Below are 20,468 nucleotides of genomic sequence, written 5' to 3' on the forward strand. Positions count from 1 at the left end.
GATATTATTTTTTTCATAGAATCGAACATTAAGTTTGTGTCCTACTTGTTAGCACAATGGCGTTATTTCTTTGGCATCAATTCCCTACTGGGTGCCAACAATTTTTCTATATGCGAAATCTGCACAACTGGCAACCCAGTCTGAATTTATGTTTTTGGCACCCAGTCAGGAAAAATCGCCTGAAATCGGCCCGATTTTTGTCCGTTCTTCTGCTCGATCGGTCCGAAATCGTATAAGAAATCGGGCCGACTTTAGTAGAAAATCGCGCGAAAATGAAACACTTTTTCGGACGACGATAAGTTTTTTCAACCAGTTCGAGCAGATCAAATGTCAAAACAAGCGAACCGTTTCCGGACCGAAATCGAAAGATTTTTGAACCGTTTCTGGGCCGATTGCCATAGCGTCCATCCGAAACGATTGACCGATATCGGACCGAAACCGAATGGTTTTTCGAACCGTTTCTGAGCCGATTGCCATAGCGTCCATCAGAAAAAAAGGACCGATTTCGAACCGAAACCGAACGAATTTTCGAACCGTTTCCGGGCCGATTGCCATATACACGCAGAGAAAACTTGGATTTTGATACAAAATAAAACTGACTTTGAATCAAAAAATTCATTTTTTGGAATCAAACTCTTGTTTTCTTCGAATCAATGAATTTTGCTTTTGATTCAGATAAATAATTTTTGAAGGAAAGAATAAATTTTTTGAATCGAATAATTTTGGACTTTGATTTTAAAGAAATTCTTTGATTTAAAAGACATTTGTTCAATTGCATATTTCTTTTGAAACAAAGTAAATTTTCTTTTAACTAAAGATAAATGCTTTCGATGGAAAGGAATAATTTCTTTAAATAAAAACTTCAAACTTAGAGTTATTTTGGATTGAGCAAGATGAATAAAGCAGAAAAATAGAATTGAGTTTGGTAGGTTGTGTTAAAAATCTAAACCAGTTAATCAGAGTTAGCTAAGGAGAATTCAGGATGAAGAATGGTAAGTGTATCCGTGAATAAAAAAGGGAATATTTAAGAATTTCTATAAGCGTTTGCATTGTTACAGGTCCACTGCTGATTCCACCCGAAATTCAGCGGTTAGTTTATCTTCGGCCCGATCTTCAGCGGCAACCACCAGTCGGATAGCGAGGAAAGCCAGCAACGAGACTTGCTTCCGGAAGTCAGCTCACGAAGAAATGCCTCTACGCCAGACTGGTAAACTTTGTCACCGAAATTTAGGATCGGATCATTCAATTATTTATATAGTGAACAAGTGTTTTTTTTAAGTTCGTGAATAAAAAAGAATTAAAATTTTATATTTTTCTTTTTATTATTTAATATTCCTAATAGGAACTTCGGAACAACTGAAAATATTTCTTCCAATTGGAATAAATGGGAAAGAGTTCAATGAATGAATGCTTTTAAATCTAAATCTATGTTACATTGTAGCAAACGAAAACAACTTTGTATCAAACGAAAATGTTTTTGGTTTCAAAGGATTAGAATTTTGATTCAAAGATTTTTCAAAAGAAAAATTCTTCGAAACAAAGAAAAATTCATTTGAAACAAAGGAATTTTTATTTATCCCAAAATCAAAGGAAAAAATCCTTTGTTTTTGCGACACTTTCCTTTGAAATAAAAAATCTTTTCGCTGCGTGTACGATGGCAGAGGAGAAGTGGTCCAATTTATTTTACGTAGCGCATATAACAAAAATTGTTTTTGAACTGATTCGAGACGTTGCTCGTGAATATTTGAATAAGGATTCCATATGATGCTACAATACTCCAATATCGAACGAACATAGGATATATAAAGTGATTTTATGGTGTATGGGTCTTGAAAGTGTTTGCTGAAACGTTTTACAAATCCTAGCATGCAATTTGCTTTATTGATGATATTGTTCTGATGTTCTACAAACGTGAGTTTTTAATCCAGTATGACGCCGAGATCTCTTACAATTTTGCATTTTTGTACTGGTTGATTGCCTAATTTTGTTTCAATGATGGGGTAACTTTGCTTTCTGCTAAATGATATAGAGTTGCATTTTTTAACATTCAATTGAAGTAAACTTTTGTTGCACCATTCGAAGAAAACATTGATTTCGTTTTGAAATGTTTCAACATCTTCGGTTGTTTTTATTTTCAGAAATAGTTTAATATCGTCGGCGTATATTAGGTATTCAATCCGTTTTAGAATAAAGGAAATGTCGTTAACGAACAGTATGAAAAGCAGAGGTCCTAAATGAGACCCCTGAGGCACACCAGAGGTCACAGCTACAGATTTGGATAATTCGTTTTGGAAACGAACGATTTGCGTTCGATCAGTTAAATATGATTGTAACCAGGAGAGAAGATTTGGATGAAAGCCAATTTTTTTTAATTTGAAGATTAGAAGGGGTATGTCAATGCGATCAAAGGCTTTGCTAAAGTCGGTATAAATAGCCTCAACATGAAAGCCTTTGCTCATAGAATCGATAACGTATGTAACGAATTCGAGAAGATTTGATGCTGTAGAGCGTCCTTTGAAGAAACCATGTTGTTTACTCGTTATAATATTTTTTACTTGTTGATAAATTTTTTCAATTATTATTGATTCAAAGAGTTTTGGGATGCAAGACAAAATAGCTATTCCTCTATAAAAACATAATTGTATAATTATAATAAAATAATAGAAAGTAATAACAATTTTTCCTGGTTTAACGTTTGAAATTTTCAAACTAAATTGAACCTTTTAAAACCGAGTGAACATTCATTTTGGGAATTTTCTAACGCAGTCTCAATGCTACAATCCTATTTGCCTACAGTTTTTTACATGACCTATTAAATCAACCTGTTATTTCCACTAGGAGGTCATTTTTGGCCTTGGTTTTCTACTACCTTACCGAGTTTCAATTTAACAATTCATTGTAAACGTCAAACTGTTCAAACTAACTTCTGATAAACTAATTGAAACGGTTGACGCTAACTGCGGGCATCTAGATGAGTATCCGGAGTGTTGTTGATCCTGCTTTCATGACGATTGCTGTCTTTATGGTTGTTGCGTGGCCGGCTTCTCGGTCAGTTCAGCCCAACGCCTCACCAAATGCTGGCACATTCTATGAACAGCTGTGGCCACCGGCGAATCGTCATCGTAGAACATTTCACAGTTTTCAAAGCAGGACGTTCATTAAAGAAGTCCTCCTGTGATTAGTAGATATTGAAGGAGGAAATTCACCTACGGATACAAAAGGAAAAAGATTTTCAAATACATTCAAAATCAGTAAAATGGGGCAGCAGCACCTATCTCGATCTCCTCCAACACGGGGGCCTCTTCGAACCGTTGTTGCTCCTATGGGACTGTTGCAGCTTTGGTTCAACTGAAAATTTCGAAACCAGGCCTCGGATCGACTCGTAACCAACCGATGAATAAAAATATTTTTTCGAACCTAGCCACTGGCCGCTACTATCGACCTGAGATTTGTCCATGCTACTCATGGATTCATTGAGGCTACTGTTCTCCATGTTGCACCTATTATCGTTTGGTAAGAAACTCCTTTTGTCAACCTAAAAAGACAAATTGAAATATATTTAGGAAAACTGACTTTTTGAAATCTTTTTCTAAATTTTACTTTACAGAGTACTGTAAACCAAAGTGCACCAAATTTACAACTTATTTAAATAGTATGTTACACTGAAATCTTTAGCTATCCTAATTTTATTAAAAATTGATTATTAAGTAATTTAAAATGTAAAAATCAAAATATGTTATGATCAAATTTTCCAAATTGTTTTTAACGTCATTAAAAACTAAGTGAACCTCCATTATACTTACATGAACACGGATAAGTTGCGATTTAAACAGAGTCGGAGGGCAGCTCGTGGGGCCATCTCAGAATAACGAACAATTGTTTAAAATAACGCTGGTCAGCCGAAACCAGATTTAATAATAACGGCTATTCAGGCGACATGAAAATTGCGATGACATTTACTACCGGTGACCGACTCTTGTTGTACAAGTCAAAAAAAACCTAAAAGAAAAAAGAAAAATCATTAATTTTACATGTATTATCAATAAAGGTCAAGTATCACACACAGGTAGGAGTAATTGCGGCCCATTTTCAAACATACGGGAAATATACGTTACAGAGAACAAATAGGACGTTCGTTCATATCATTTATCAATATCTTATAAGAAACCTCACTTAATCTAACAACAAATCTATATCAACTTATATAATAGCAGATACACTTTATCTTATACCATAATATCACAAAATCATAAAATTGTACCTTAGGATTATGGATATATTTACCTATCTTACAGATTCAGCCTCATCCTACTTACCTCACAACCCTACCTGATTAATGGTTTTTGAAACAAAAAAACTAGCAAAACTAAACACTGAAAATTAAATTATTGTTTTATTCAAATTAAAGTTATCAACACACGGGTTGAAATATGATAATCTACTTTATTCTAACTGTTTGAAAATATTTATCTTTAAATAAAAAAAATAAATTTAAAAAAATCTAAACTTAAATTCAAAATGAAACAAAAAAAATACATTCCCGCTTCCTTCTTCGATGTCTGGAATCGGCAGCAATGATTCTTAGTATTTTCTTGTTTTTCTAATCATTATTCATTATAATCAATCATTGAAATCATCCCTGGAAGGGATCGCTTGTTATGAGAGGAAATTTGAGTTTCAAACAAAAAAGTACCCCCTCATACAAGATTTGTAAAGTTAGGAAGGAAGGAATGAAAGAAGAAACAGTTAGTGGTATGAATAAGGTTTAGCAATTGCTTCGATAGCTTTTACTTAGCTCGAAATCAATCAAAGCAAAAGTCCAAAGCATTTGCTTAGTTTGGTATGAATAAACATTTTCTAAGCGGATGTGTACTAAAGTCTTAGAACATAGCTTTTGCTTCGAAAAATAGAGCTATCCAACCAGCAGAATCTGAACTTTTCTAAAGTAAAATGAAAGAAGACGATCAGAAAATTAAAAAAAACGGCTAAAGTAGCCTTGAACTCGACGAAGCGGTTGGTGGGTGTAAGAACGAGCGGATTTTTTTTTTGGTAAATGCGTGCTCGTATGTTGATGTTTAAAGAAAAATGAAAACATATTCGAATATTGTCAAACAAAAAATTGCCTATTTATCATAAGCTCTTCCACATGTATTCGGTTCGGGATAATTCGATGTATAAAAAATAGCAATAGGCGCGCATTTTAATTTAGATATTTTTTAAATCTTAGGATTATAACAAAATTAATTAAAAATGATAGATCTGTATAATATTTTAAATTATTACAATTCATTTCTTACTTTGAGCCAATTGGGACTTCTTCCACTATAGCCAGATTTTTTTTAATTTGAAATATTTACTGATTTGTTTAATTTTATCTAAGACGAATGATTTTATACAACGACAGGAATATGAAAAAAGTTGGGTTATCACTTCGAATTTTCTTTATCCATGTTGAAAATGCCTTTTTGAATTGTTTTGAAGTGAAATATTGCTAATTTGATAAATTCATGACGTTATTAAAGAATTTTTTATTGGAAAAGTCTGCTACCGAGCATGCTTAGAACATAAAGCAATAGCTAGGAGATTTGTCGAGCAATTGCTTCAGATTTGAGCTTTATTCATACCAAACTAGCTTGTTCTAAAAGTAAAAGCTCCTGACTGAGAAAACAGCTGTCAAAAAAAACTTTATTCATAACAACCGAAGCAATTGCTTTAAGCGACTGCTCGACTGCTCGATTTAGTTTAGCAAAAGCAATTACTAGGTTTTTTTCATACCACCCAGTATGCCAAAAACTTCTGACACATCTCCTTAAAATCGATCAACTTGACTTAAAATTACCTGTTCGAGATTTGCTTCAGTGACTGACCGACTTCTCGCAGGAGTTTCTCATTGTCATGCACATTCTTTCTGCCCCCAGAACGTAGCGAGAGCGATTGATTCTCCACCCGGGTGATCAGTTCCTGGAAGTGAAACTTAGTGTGCGGTGGAAGCGTTTCGTTGTCGACAAATTTAACACAGCCGAACAGGAGTGAATTTAAGCCCTCGGGTATGTTGATGAGTTCTAGGATGCCCTCCCAGCTGACCGTCGACTAGGTTGCCGAAGAGGAGGAAGCCGTTTTCCGACAGCTGCGAACTGTTGCTGATTCGGAACCAGCGTCACGTTGATCGAGGAAAATTTGAACGGTTTAACCGGGTGATGCGATGAGGTTTTGTTTTCGTGATTATAACTATTGATTTGAGCAACCGCCTTGAGCATATTTCAGCTCTTGTTTTAGACCCTATGGTACTGAAACTTGTTAAAGTTCGGTACCTGGCGTAACATAAGACTCAATCGTACTACAACACTAAAGCATTTTATTGCTTAATCATTACGCTGGTTTACGTCTGGCTCCGGTGGCATCCAAAGATTGTCAAAATCGACAATCAAGCAATCTCGTCATAATTTTATCAGCAAAATCTGAAAACGAATCAATAATTGACAAATGATAAACTGATTAAAATGAATTATTGTTAAATTGGTTACCTTTATCAGACGGGATAATATAGTAGCGCGGATGGATGAATCGTCTTCGTGGTAGCCGGACGTCTGATTCGGTGAATGAAGTTGCCGAACTAATTTTGGGGTTGTACTCCATTTACCCGAAAACCATTGCCCAGAATGAAAAATCCCCAGAATTTCAATCGCCAGAAAGAACCATTCCCCAGAATTTTTTTCCCCAGACGAACCATTCCCCAGAAAAATTTTCGCCAGAATGTACCATTTCCCAGAAATTTTTTCACCAGAAAGAACCATTTACCAGAATTTTTTTCGCCAGAAGAACCATTTCCCAGAAAATTGAAAACATTTATCCTTACTAGAAAGTAATAAAAAAAAGGAATTGTTACAAAAAATGGGGTTTCATAACTTAATTCTTTTGCGGCAAAGCCGCAACCAACGAGGATGAAGGGGCTGAGGCGGCACAAAGCCGCCGAAGCTCCCAAATCCGAGGTGGCCGCCGACCCGCCGTCGGAAGCGGCGGCCCCATTACATTGGTCTAGGTCTGCCGGGGCTTCCTAGGTCTGCGTGAAAGCTAGGGGTGATCCCTTAGCCCCGTCCGCCACGCGACAGCGTGAAGGACAAAACGTCTTTCAAGTTCGAACGCGCAGCGTGAGGAGTCGGATACCAAAACGGTTTTTTAAAGGATCATTAAGCATTGAATCAATTAAAGTACCATAAACTATAAACAAAGCACAATATTGGTTCTAAAATAAATTTAGTTGGAAAATTCAAAGTTGTAGTTTCATTTAAAAAAATCATTTCGAAAAAATGAATTTCGAATCATATGAAATTTACAAGAATTCATTAGAAAAAAAAACAAATAAAAATACAAGAGGAAAAAATCTGGGATTTGTGCCATTCTGGGAAATGTTCCATTCTGGGGAAAAAAATTCTGGGAAATGGTCCATTCTGGGAAAAAAATTTCTGGTAAATGGTGCATTCTGGGGAATTTTTTTCTGGGAAATGATTCATTCTGGGGTTTGATTTCGGGTATTTGTCATTCTGGTAAAAATTCATTCTGGGCAATGCTTTTCGGGTAAATGGGATACAATCAATTTTGGTGTCATCGTTGTACCGTTGCTAGCATAAGAAAAAAAAATAAATCAAAATCAGATCAGCCGCTTGTGAATCATTTTACCAAAAATAAAATAATTTACTAAACTAAATTACTAAACTAAACTAAACTAAACTTTTCTCATAATAAAAAGTATCAACCAATCTCTGAACGATTGTTCTCGATGATAAGGTAGCAGTAAATTGTATTGTCATTAATATAAAAAAGCATCATGACCCTTAATCTGTGCCGCACGTGAAGTGACGATAGTCGAGTCACTCGATTCCAGGAGTCGCTTTGGGCGAGGAACATCACTTCGGATGAGTTTTGGTAATGAACGTCACTTCATTTACCCCGACTATCTGAATAAGGTGACTTGAGTTCCATGAGGGTAAGATGCCTCGACTATCGTCACCTCACGCGCGGCGCAGAATAAGGGCATATTTATTTAACCTTCCCATGCCGTTCGCAAAATATCCGTTTCGGGGAAATTTGAGTTGAAGTTTGATTTCGTTGTCCTGGCTGTAAATGTTAACCGATTTTGATGATATTATATTCATTGTGTAGGTAATTTGTTCTTATTACTCAAAATTTTAAAATAAAGTCGATATGTATTACCAAGTTATCAGAAACTGGTTCAGAAAGCAAAAAGTCCGAAAAATCAATTTTATTTTTAAAATGCTCATAACTTTTGACAGCTTTTCTGTATTTAAGTGTTTCATTGATGTTTGAAATCGTCAAGAATCCATCTATCCGACAGTGTATAGATATGTTGGGGTCCAATGAATGTTTTGACCGCTATCTCAGATCTTCCGGTAGAAAAAAATCTAACTTTAAAAAAACGATATCCAATTTTTGCTTTGCTTAGCTGTATTTCATTTCCCAATGAACCGATTTTCAAAACTCATATTTCAATTTTTTGACGTTAATTTGATCATTATTTTCATAGAACATACTTGGTCTGTCAAAATTCCAAGTTCTTCAGTATATTGGAATGATGATGAAGAGATTTTAAATGTGCGCTTCGGGTCATATTGACCCGAACGGCATGGGAAGGTTAATAAAGTTTTATCTTACCGGTTTGTGGCCATTTTCAGTTGTCTCGCCTTAATTTCTCCAGGTCATCATTAAACCATAACTGGACGTTCCGTAATAACATTATAATCTTATCCTCGAAACCATTAGAAAGGCAGGGCGGTCCGCAGCGATAGTGTACAAATGTCTAAAAAATCTAAAGTTGCCTTCTGTGATGGCATCTTTCCAATTTTCAGAATCTGCAAAAGAGAAAAAAAATATTGCTATGGAAAAAATGGAATTTATCTTTTGTGAATGACAAATTTTAACAAGTTTAACTTTTCTCACCTGGTATGACCTCCGACGATGTTGAACATCAGGAGCAGGAAAGACGGCGCCAGATAAGAATTTTTCGGCCATCGACATTCGGCAAGCAAAAACACTGTTTCTGGCAACTTGAATAAGTAAAATTTGGAATATAAGTAGGTACTATCTTTGTTTTTAAATTGTTCAATTGTCATGATTATCAGGATAATTTGAAATTGCTAATTGAGTATAGATCATCATTATCTTTAAGTACTCAATAAGCAATTCAACTTAGCACGGGGACAAGAAAGCCCTGATTTAATTTGCGCTAAAAATGATAATTAAATTACCTATTGTTGCTGCTGCTGGTACCTTTGCATCTAAATAGGTCCTCCCGATGATCCTTCTAACTTGACACTGATCTTTATGGAAACTGTTAAATCACCAGCTTTCAATCCGGAGCGAGATATCAATTGATTTTTTGGATTGAACATCACCGCAGTTTATTGTAAATGCGGTAAAATGTTGACTCGAGGAAGGTTTTTCCTGGTCCTACTGTCGTCCAAGTTAATTTGCTCGGTTCGCTTTGATGCTGCTGTTGCGCTGCCTGTTGCTGTTGTTTGATAACGAAGGGCGGAACTTTGTCACCGGTTGTAGTGAGCAGTAAATTTAAGAGAGAACCACCTTTGAGAAGTACGGTTGGTTTCGAAGTCCATGGTAAAGCGAACCAGTCGCCAGTGTCAGCTGAGAACCTGCGATCTTGAAATCAAAATCGAAGAAATGAAAAAAATAACAGAATTACGATGCCTAAAATTTTTTAACTGACTTAGATTGGTAAAATAATCTTAACATTAATATTTTGCTAAAATTAAGTTCCAGTACTGCTTTAGAGATTGTTGAAATAATTCTTGGTCTTTTCGCTTTGGCCAAATGAGCGTTGTAGTAATGAAACTAAAAAAATTAAAACATATCAGCTGAATTTTGATTAGGATTCAGTGATTACATTAAGGAGGTGAGAAAATAAAATACAATGTCAATGCAAGTATTGAGGAGGTCAAAGCGGATACCAAAAAATCCATCGAAAATACTAAATAGTTTCCTTTTTGAAGTGAACAAACGGAACAAACATTTAAAAAACACAGAATGTAAAAACATCACAGTTGCCGCGCCGCCACCGAAACTTACCGTACATTCGAAAAACTCTATGCACATAACACTTCATCCTGCTTCAGATCAGCGGGCTGATCAACCAGTTTCGCTATTTGATTTCCACCAGCTTAATCCCCGGTCGATCCGATGTCGAAGGTACGACTAACTCTGGAGCTGTCGAAACTGGCCGGAATGGAACTAAAAGGCGTTGAATTTATCTTACCGGAATTTGGAGTGTTGGAGCAACTGGTTATTGAGAAAGAAAACTGAAAAAAATGATTTGATTCACACACAATGGATATAAATAAAACACGAAAAATTTTACCTGCATAATTTGATTTGATGACTGTTTACATTTTTTGCACCGACCTGATTGCTTCCCAGATCGGAAAAAAATTCTGTTCATCAGGTGGATCGGTCAGAATAGCTATCTAATGCCATATTCGTTTTCATTCTGGTGGTGCACCGGTAGTGCACCAAGTGCTGTCAAAGCGTTTTTTTTATATGAAGTTGACAGCAGTTGGTGCACAACCATCTTTCCACCAGATGAAAACGAATATGGCATAATAGTAACTATTGGCCATCAAATGATGTTTGTTGGTGCGGGAAGTCGTCGTCGGAGATTGCGAAATCGCTTTCGCTACGGAAACTTTCCGAATCACTTCCGCTGAAGCTATAGGGTGGTATGAAAAAAACCTAGTAACTGCTTTTGCTAAACTGAATCGAGCAGTCGAGCAGTCGCTTATAGCAATTGCTTCGGTTGTTATGAATAAAGTTTTTTTGACAGCTGTTTTCTCAGTCAGAAGCTTTTATTTTTAGAACAAGCTAGTTTGGTATGAATAAAGCTCAAATCTGAAGCAATTGCTCGACCAATCTCCTAGCAATAGCTTTATTTTCTAAGCATGCTCGGTAGCAGACTTTCCCAATAAAAAATTCTTTAATTACGTCATGAATTTATCAAATTAGCAATATTTCACTTCAAAACAATCCAAAAAGGCATTTTCAACATGGATAAAGAAAGTCGAAGTGATTAACCCAACTTTTTTCATATTTCTGTCGTTGTATAAAATCATTCGTCTAAGTTGAAAATAAACAAATCAATTAGTAAATATTTCAAATAAAAAAAAAATCCGGCTATCGTGGAAGTCCCAATTGGATCAAAGTTAGAAATAAATTGTAATAATTTAAAACATTATACAGATATCTCATTTTTATATATTTTTTTATAATTCTAAGATTTACAAAAAAAATCTAAATTAAAAGCGGGCCTATTGCCTATTATTTTAAACATCGGATTATCCCGATCCAAATACACGTGGGAGAGCTTATGATAAATATTAAAGTTAGGCCATTTTTTGTTTGACAATATTCGAATATGTATGTATTCATTTTTCTTTAAACATCAACATACAAGCACGCATTAACAAAAAAATTCCGGTCGTTCTCACACCCACCACCCGCTTCGTCGACTTCAAGCCTACTCTAGTCGTACTTTTCAATTTTCTGACCGTCTTCTTTCATTTTACTATAGAAAACTTCAGATTCTGCTGGTTGGATAGCTCTATTTTTCGAAGCAAAAGCTATGTTCTAAGACTTTAGTACACATCCGCTAAGCAAATGTTTATTCATACCAAACTAAGCAAATGCTTTGGACTTTTGCTTTGATTGATTTCGAGCTAAGTAAAAGCTACCGAAGCAATTGCTAAACCTTATTCATACCACTAATAGTCTCTGGAACTGGAATCAACTTAGTGCTGGATATGATATCACTGGTATTTTGCGCTCCGTCCAACCGCTCCAAATGGCTAATCCAAGCTAAACGGGAAATAAAAAAAGAGTGATGAAAAATAAGCGATTTTCGCGATTTTTATTCTATAATCATGAAAACACACCAATGGCGGCTTTTTCTTACCCATATCATTATTCCTACTATGGATTACGGGTTTTGCATTCCATGAAGAGTCCATTTCACACCAGTTGATAAACCGTCCTCCCTAAGCGAACAAACAACAAAAATTGAAGTAAAACATGGATTTGCAACATATTTCCACTAAAACAATCGCACACAATGACGGGAAAAACTAAAATGGCAGTAGTCGCGCCTTTGTTTCGTTTCGTTCATGCTTCGCAAAAAAAAATATATTACCGTTCAGATTTCGAGCAATCGAGCAGGTGGATGGAAATCGAGCCGAAAACGGACCAATTTCTAACTGCTAGAATTCGAGTGCCGCCATCTCTGTTTTGCAATCGGCCCGATTGAGCAAACCTTCCTGACAGGGCAGTTATGCGCGCATAGATTTATTTTGATTGTTGACGTAGCCGCATAATTTTTGTCTGGATCGAAACACAAATTGAAAAATGTACATTCCATCCATTTCTGTGATTTTATGCACAATATTTATGTGTTATATCTCGCATTCCGTTTATACGTTAGTGAAACTATTCACTACTCCAGTTTGTAGCCAGAAGCCATGTTTTCACTCATATTTAGCCAACAATCCGAAATTGCAACTGTTATTTTTCATGTCGACTACGAGTAATCCGATAGGGTCGGAAGTGAAAAAAATTGAAACCATAAGATCCTTTGAATATAATAATGAATTCACTAGGTAAGTAACATTTTTTTTTAAAATGAATTGTTTAATTATTAGATTGTTTATTTAATTAAATCTGTGTTGTACCTGTAACATACGCAACGTAGGGTCCTAACCACTAGAGTCTAGACGATCACGGCCATGTACATATAACATTATACAGCCTTTCATGTCCAACAAATAAATCATTGGTTTAAGGATAGGCAAAGGGCGATAAAAAACTGATTATAATATTTTAATGTATACAATTTGATGCAAGCATGGCTGAATGAGAAATACCGATAAAAGTCGTTTACTGAAACCTGTTAGCAACAATCTTTTTATTATATTTCATTTGCTTGTCCCTAACTGTGATTTTGCATTGATGGGCTAACGTTAAATCAATTTGAAAAAAAAAACAATTAAAATCACAATTGTATTGTAATTTTATTGTTTACTATTTTCAGGATCTTCGATGTTGATATTCCAGCAAAAACTCGGCGAAACGGTTCTTTATTCATGCACGTCGTGTTAGCCGCCAACAATGATAATCTGGAATGGAATTCTATCAAGAGAGATGGGCCAACTGTCATCCAAAAATTATTGCTAACCGAGTACGAATTACCCCGAGCGTCGACATTCCGGCTTCTAGGTGAATCGGTAAATGAATATAGAATACAAAATGATTATGTATGTTGTCTAATAATTTGCTCTTTGAAGGACAATGAAGCTGATTCTGTTGATAACAGATTCTCTTCGAAACCGGTTACTCACATACGCACAAAACTCTATCTTAATATTTTAACTGAGCTATTTGAGATGTCTGCAGCAGATGTCCCACCCGAACTTGCACGTTTTGTACGGATCAATTATAAGGATCAGTTCCTGCCCATCATACACGTCGACTTTCTAAAGACTCGGCAACAAGATCTTGTTCAAGTGACTTCAAAAATGTCCAATATTTCAATAGAGTTTAATTATGCACCGATTGGAGTTGGAAAACTTAAACTTTTAGCCCATGTAGAACTAGCCCTACAAGCGCTTCAAAAAATGGGTTTCACTAAAAAGGATCTTAACGAGGTAAAAGGCATATTCTCGGATACCAATCTTTATTTGTTGTGCGGTACTGTATTCGTCGGAAGTATACACGTAAGTTCAGCCTGTTCAATACAAATATTATTCATTATATTATGATCTAATTAATTTCAGATGCTTTTCGATTTCCTGGCATTCAAAAATGATATATTGTTTTGGAAAAGGCGCAAAAACTATGTAGGCTTGTCAGCAAGATCCGTTCTCTGGTGCACATTTAGTCAAATTGTTATTTTTGTATACTTGCTTGACGAAGACACTTCCTTGCTGGTACTTATTCCCGCTGGGATAGGTACTTTTATAGAACTATGGAAAACAATGAAAATATTTAGATTAACTGTTTCCTGGAATGGAATAAGGAAGCAACCTATATCTGAGCAAAAGAAAGCACTTATTATGGCAGAAGATGAGACTCGGATATTCGACAGACAAGCGATGAAGTATCTAAGCTATATTTTGTATCCGCTATGTGTATTAAGTGCAATCTATTCATTAATCTATCAGTCGTATAAAAGGTACTTACTTAACTTATTTTTATTGTATTATTGAAAAATAATTGTAGAATTTAAACAGTATATAGTACATAGAGTGATATCTTTTAGTGTTCATCCTTTTTTTAATGTAGCCTAAATTGTTTCTACCGAATGAACACATAAGATTGCAATCTAGTCAATTTGTGCAATGAAATAATCTTATTGCATCTCAATCTCAATCTCAGATTTTTGTAACACGTTTTGTGTAAGCGTTGAATGGGAGCTAGCCAATTCAAATATGTTGGACCACTAAGGTAGAAATGAATGAAGAGGTCCTCAATGAGACTTTTACTCAAACCACCTGTTTTGATGAGATATTATCAAATGAAATAGATAATATTTTCAAACAATTGCACATTTTCGTCTATAGTATACAAAACCCACTAAATATTTTAATGAAAGACTAATTTTTATTATATTTTTTTACAGCTGGTATTCTTGGACAATAAACTCACTGGTTAATGGAGTTTATGCCTTTGGATTTCTTTTTATGCTGCCTCAGCTGTTTATCAATTACAAATTGAAATCAGTTGCAACTTTGCCATGGAGAGCGTTGATGTACAAGGCTTTCAACACATTTATTGATGACATTTTTGCTTTCATTATCACTATGCCGACATCACATCGTATTGCATGTTTCAGAGACGATGTAGTATTCATCATATATGTGTATCAACGATGGTAATCTATCTCTATCGCATTAAAAACACTTTAACTATATGTAACTGTTTTTCAGGTTGTATCCAGTAGATAAAACACGAATTGATGACGGGTCAACAATTTCTGAAATTGAAGAGACGTCACCAGAAAAGCCTAAAACTGAATAACTGCCTACTACGCAACTTAATTATTAGCAGACAAGTGTGACTCATCAGTTGAACATAAAATTATCACTCGTATTGTTTTAAATTAAAACCATAACAATAAAATATTAGGTACTACGAAATTTCAACTTGAGACGTGATTTTTATTCAACATTTATAGTTCATTGAAATTGAGAAAAAAAACAAAACTTGCCACAAGAGGTATTTATTTCAAAATAACTGTTCAAAATATTGTAATAGCTTGTTTTTGAAATAACACACATGAAAATTCCTGGGAGTATGACATTTGGCATAAAGCCATTTGGCATAATGCCTTTTGGCATAAAGCCATTTGGCATAAAAGCCATTTGGCATAAATGCCATTTGGCATAAAGGCCATTTGGCATAAAAGCCATTTGGCATAAAGCCTTTTGGCATAATTTCAGCTTACCGAGTGGTGACTGTTTAAATAAATTTGCAATTTGTTCCAAATTTTGCGGCGTCGCCGCAAACATCGAGGATGCAGGGGGTGAGGCGGCACAAAGCCGCCGAAGCTCCCCAATCCGAGGTGGCCGCCGACCCGCCGTCGGAAGCGGCGGCCTTATTACATTGGTCTAGGTCTACTAGGGCCTCCTAGGTTTATGTGAAAGCTAGGGATGATCCCCTAGCCCCGTCCGCCGCGCGATAGCGTCCGCGCAGCGTGAGGAGTCGGTTCAAGCTTAGGTCTAAACGCCTTACTTAATGCGGTTCTACAAAACTCAACACGGGGCTAGGGGATCACCCCTAGCTTCACGTAAACCTAGGAGGCCCCAGTAGACCTAGACCAATGTAATAAGGCCGCCGCTTCCGACGGCGGGTCGGCGGCCACCTCGGATTGGGGAGCTTCGGCGGCTTTGTGCCGCCTCACCCCCTGCATCCTCGATGTTTGCGGCAATGCCGCAAAACTTAAGAAAAGAAAACTTGCAACGTTGTCCGAAAAGTGAATCTCAACGTGACCACACGAAAAAAGATATTATGCCAAATGGCTTTATGCCAAATGGCTTTATGCCAAATGGCTTTATGCCAAATGGCCTTTATGCCAAATGGCTTTTATGCCAAATGGCATTTATGCCAAATGGCTTTATGCCAAAAGGCATTATGCCAAATGGCTTTATGCCAAATGGCTTTATGCCAAATGTCATACTTCCAAAATTCCTAATGCCTTATGCTATAAAGTGCCGTGAACCTTTGTATGTCCTTATGCTTGTCAAGCGATTTCGACTGATGCTCGCCATACACCTGGTACTAAAGTCTCGTTTTATCAGCCAAAACAACATATTTATTTGCAGAAAATGGTTTAATTTGAAGCTCAAATATCACATTTCCTAATGTACCTATACCAAAAGTAATGAACATTTGTGTTGTGTTAGATGCGCCATAATGTTTTGAAGTACAGAAAAAATGTTCTTAAAACTCGAAACGTCTTGTTAAGGTGTTTGACTTATGAGTTCAAACAAACATCGAGACAAAATTAACATGATTTCATTCTATATCATTTTTTCAAAAAACTGGTTATATTTTTTCAATAGACTTATTTTCTATTTTATTTATTTATTATTTATTTATTGATTTATTGGTCACTGTCTTATAAGCTATTTAAGAAACTTCTGAGATTTCACCGATTTGGGTCGGTTATTTTCAGTGTATGCTCTTTTTGCTAACCGTCACTTTCTCACGGAAGACCATTCCCCTAGGCTTGGTTTGCCCAGCTGAATGAGACTCCGACGTGAGTTGGTTCCCTATTTTTGGAAAGAAGTAGAAGAGTTTCTAAAAAGGGATCCGTACTTTGACTTCGATTTCGAATCCGCCCCAAAAACAAGAACAGCCCGCAAATTGACGGAAATGGGAGTTATTCGTTGTCCGCTAAAAAGTTAGACTAGAGAAGTCTGAAAATTAACGGTCAAATTCCCACCCTTTTTCCGCTCAGTAATAAAAAAAGATCTATGTATTTGGATTATTAACCTGTGGTTGTTGTTGTCGTTGGGTTTTAATTTTATTGGCTTGAGTGTCAAAACTCATATCGCCAGAGGCAGGATTATTAACCTGTGACCCCCTTCCCAATGCCCCAATTATGGCACCATCCCCGCACGCTAACGTTTTCGCTTGATTTTGGTTCAAAATGTGAGATGATATTAGCCAGGTATAATAGGTACATTCATAGATCCTCTTTAATTCGGCCTCTATTGTCCTGCGTGCGTTTTACAATTTCATGTGTGTTTTAGATTCTCAACTGCTAGTGCTTGTGGTGGAGACGCTTGGTAGTTCGTTCGTTATACGGTGTAATCGATTACAATTTTTCGTTCATACAAATGAAATGAATTCTTCTTGCGGGGGTGGAAATAGGTTATTTTTCCGGCTCGCCAGTCCAAAATATGCTGATTGCACGTCCAAAAATCAGCAAATTGCAAAATAGACGGGTAAAGTTTCATACCGTTCCGTTTTTTAATCCGTTAAAGTTCTAGAAGTGCTATTTTGACACTCCCGACTAGAACTGCTGTATGTATTTCTCTTGTTTCTCAGCCGATTAAAAAAAATATATATAGTTCAGTTTGCTCTGTGCCTTGGTACGTATCACACCTATCTGGTTAAGAGTTGCGTTGAGAGAAAACTGATTACTTTTTTATTTTTCATATCCTGCTATTAAAAATGCCCGACGGCGAAAATCCTGAACCGCCTGTCAAGGAGCGCCGAATACGGAAGTATCCGAACTCGTATTCTGGTCCAATAATAATTATTGCGGAATCAGCGACAGGATCAAACTTAGCGAGTGCCAAAATAGCTAAATGGATGATGAAGAAATTTGGTGATGATTACGTGCGAGCAATGCCTATGTCGAAGACAAAATTGAAAATTCTGTTTAGAACAATAGAAGCGGCTAACACTCTTGTGGATAAGCAAATAAGTGATATACGTTTTGCGATTCCCCAACGTCTGGTGGAATGCCTTGGAGTGGCATACATCGAAACTGATGTCATGGATGACGAATTGCAAACGACTCGTGCTTACGAAAAAGGAAAATTGGATCAACAAAATAACCCCGAAATTGTGGAATTTAGAAGAATCATTAAAAAGCAGGATGAAGAAGAAATTCCTCTTTATACGGTCATATTTACCTTCAGTGGATCGATTTTGCCTTCTCATGTGGAGCTGAATAAAGTATTGTATCCAGTAAAACAATATATTTATCCAGTGCGCCAGTGTGGGAAGTGTTGGCGACTAAGCATGCCCGAAAATTCTGCAACGAAAACAAAAAGACCAGCAAAGACAGATGACTTTTTCGCAAGGTAAGACTGATTGGTTCCGTCAATCTGGTTCGGAAAACGAAATTGAATCGCACGAAAATCCTGGGACAACTATTCATCAACAACACGGTCCTCGCCCCAAACGCCGCTATGCGGAAGATGATGACCAGAATGACGAGCCACCTAGGCTCGAGGTAAACATTTCAAGCAAGGTGTGCGAGTCTATTCATTCAGGCATCAATCGAATCAGAAGCAACTTTAAATTTAATAGCGGACGTATTTGAAATTTCCTGTGATGATGTTTCTATGATTGAAAAGATTAACGATGAGATTCTAGTCAAAATCACGGATGTAGTGACGGATAGAATGAAATCGCATCTCAGCACGCTGAGGATATGATAACAACTCACATCGAATGAACCTGACCGAACGATTCCCCTACAATGTCTGCAATGGAATTGCAGGGGAGTTCTAAGCAAAATTCCGAGCATAACCAATATGATAAATTCATCCAATGCAAACGTTGTGTTTTTGAGTGAAACACACCTGGATCGAACAATGAAATTTACAATTCCATCTCATACGATTTTTCGTTCCGACCATCGAAGAAATTCAATGGGTGTAGCGTTAGCGGTTCGAAATGAATTACAACTGTGGTACCCTCCGTTCACAACGTACAAATATTCCGGATTACACTTAGGTTGTAACAAATGTATTCTGTTTATTATAAAAGACGCAAATAGTAAAAGGCTCCCGATCAATCACCGACTCTTCACTTCAACGCTTTTTCTCTGAATCCCTCAGACCATTGTTCTCTCTTCGAATAGTGTTGTCCTGTTAAAGTCATTATATCAGTTCATGGTTTTTCGATAGGATATAGTCATTACTCACCATATCTCCTTTTCTTTATAGATAAAAACATAACTCCTTTCAATTGCTATCCGAATTCCCAACAACGTAGTCTTGAAACCTAGTAGGAGGTTTTACATTTCTCCGGCTCCTGAAATTAGAGCATATGTTCTTGTCTATCTCGTCATTGGTAATAACTGTTGGGGGTATGGACGAAGAGCTTGAACTACTTTCATCTGGTGCTATATCATTTGACGAAACGAGTTCAGGGTCAACAATCCGCTTTAAGTGGCTAGAGTTTCTTTCAAACACTTTTCCTGTAGCCTTGTTCTTTATCTCAACACGCGAACCACTTTTACCAGACACAGTGTATTGACTAGGGTTAAAATTGGTAGTCAGCTTATTTCCGGGAAGCAAGTTTTTCATAAGAACCGTATCACCGACTTGAATTTCTGAAACCCTCGCTCGTCGTTTCATATCCTCTTTTCCTTTTCCACGCAATTTTGACCTCATGTCCTTTTCTTGAACTTCTTCATCTGCTATCCCAGTTTCTAAATCGATTAAACATGGTATTTTCGATCGAATAGTTCGCCCGTAGCATAACTCTGTTGGCGTTTTCTGTGTAACTGAATGGGGGGTAGTATAATACATAAGCAAATAATCTTCTAAGTCGTGTTTCCAATTTCGTCCAAGTGCGTGACTGATTTGAAGTCGCTTTAATAGCGAACGGTTTTGTCGTTCCACCAGTCCATTTTCCTGGGGCCAATAAGGTGTGGAATAGTTAAGATGAATTTTATTCTTTTTACAATAATTCTCAAAAGTATTGCTAAGAAACTGCTTTGCGTTGTCGAGAGTTATTGTCACTGGGTATCCCAACCTGGTAAAAATTTTCCGCAACCGACTTATGGTGTCCTCAGCAGTTATATGTTTCATTATTTCTATTTCCTTGTAGCGGCTGAAGTAAAGCTTAGTTCTTTTAGAAATGGGACAGTTACGAATGCGTGTATCTCAAAAACCATTCGTTTGAACGAAATACTTTCTATGAAGAAAATGAAGGTAATGTTATGATATTTCATGAAAAAATTTGAAAAAAATTATTTACTGTTTTTTGTTAAAGAAATTTCTTCTTTATTCTTGGTATCTCCCATTGGCCGGCGCACACTTTTTTCAGTCATGGTATTGATCAGTTTCTCCAATTTATACTTCGTAAAATCTATATTTTAGGTGGTTGCACTCTCCTACTTCAATTTCTGATACTTTTCGGTCCAACACTTC

At 36.4% G+C, this 20,468-nt stretch overlaps 1 protein-coding gene and 1 long non-coding RNA gene across 5 annotated transcripts; one reads left to right on the plus strand and one right to left on the minus strand.

Annotated features, from left to right (window-relative positions):
- Positions 1–886: 886 nt before the first annotated feature.
- Positions 887–10,502, minus strand: LOC129756740 (uncharacterized). 3 transcript variants are annotated; one of them, XR_008739524.1, is made up of 9 exons: positions 10,388–10,502; positions 10,099–10,328; positions 9,264–9,672; positions 8,956–9,062; positions 6,525–8,867; positions 5,840–6,458; positions 3,804–3,999; positions 3,272–3,535; positions 887–3,206 (listed from the first exon to the last, which is right to left on the minus strand). It is a non-coding gene; the product is annotated as an uncharacterized LOC129756740 (long non-coding RNA). The 3 variants fall into 3 exon arrangements; XR_008739525.1 differs by lacking the exon at positions 10,388–10,502 and having other exon boundaries at positions 9,264–9,665; positions 10,099–10,340; XR_008739523.1 differs by lacking the exon at positions 10,388–10,502 and having other exon boundaries at positions 10,099–10,340.
- A 1,863-nt stretch (positions 10,503–12,365) lies between these two features.
- On the plus strand, positions 12,366–15,217 carry LOC129754975 (lipid scramblase CLPTM1L). Of its 2 annotated transcripts, XM_055751250.1 has the most exons (6): positions 12,366–12,671; positions 13,103–13,295; positions 13,356–13,784; positions 13,845–14,242; positions 14,690–14,941; positions 14,997–15,217. In XM_055751250.1, the coding sequence occupies exons 1-6, from the start codon at positions 12,421–12,423 to the stop codon at positions 15,085–15,087; spliced, it is 1,614 nt and encodes a 537-aa protein (XP_055607225.1). In that variant the 5' UTR covers positions 12,366–12,420; the 3' UTR covers positions 15,088–15,217. The 2 variants fall into 2 exon arrangements, with proteins under 2 accessions (XP_055607225.1, XP_055607224.1); XM_055751249.1 differs by having other exon boundaries at positions 13,103–13,784.
- The last annotated feature ends 5,251 nt before the right edge of the window (positions 15,218–20,468 follow it).

The sequence above is a fragment of the Uranotaenia lowii genome, chromosome 3 (assembly GCF_029784155.1).
Source record: "Uranotaenia lowii strain MFRU-FL chromosome 3, ASM2978415v1, whole genome shotgun sequence".
Classification (NCBI taxonomy): domain Eukaryota; kingdom Metazoa; phylum Arthropoda; class Insecta; order Diptera; family Culicidae; genus Uranotaenia; species Uranotaenia lowii.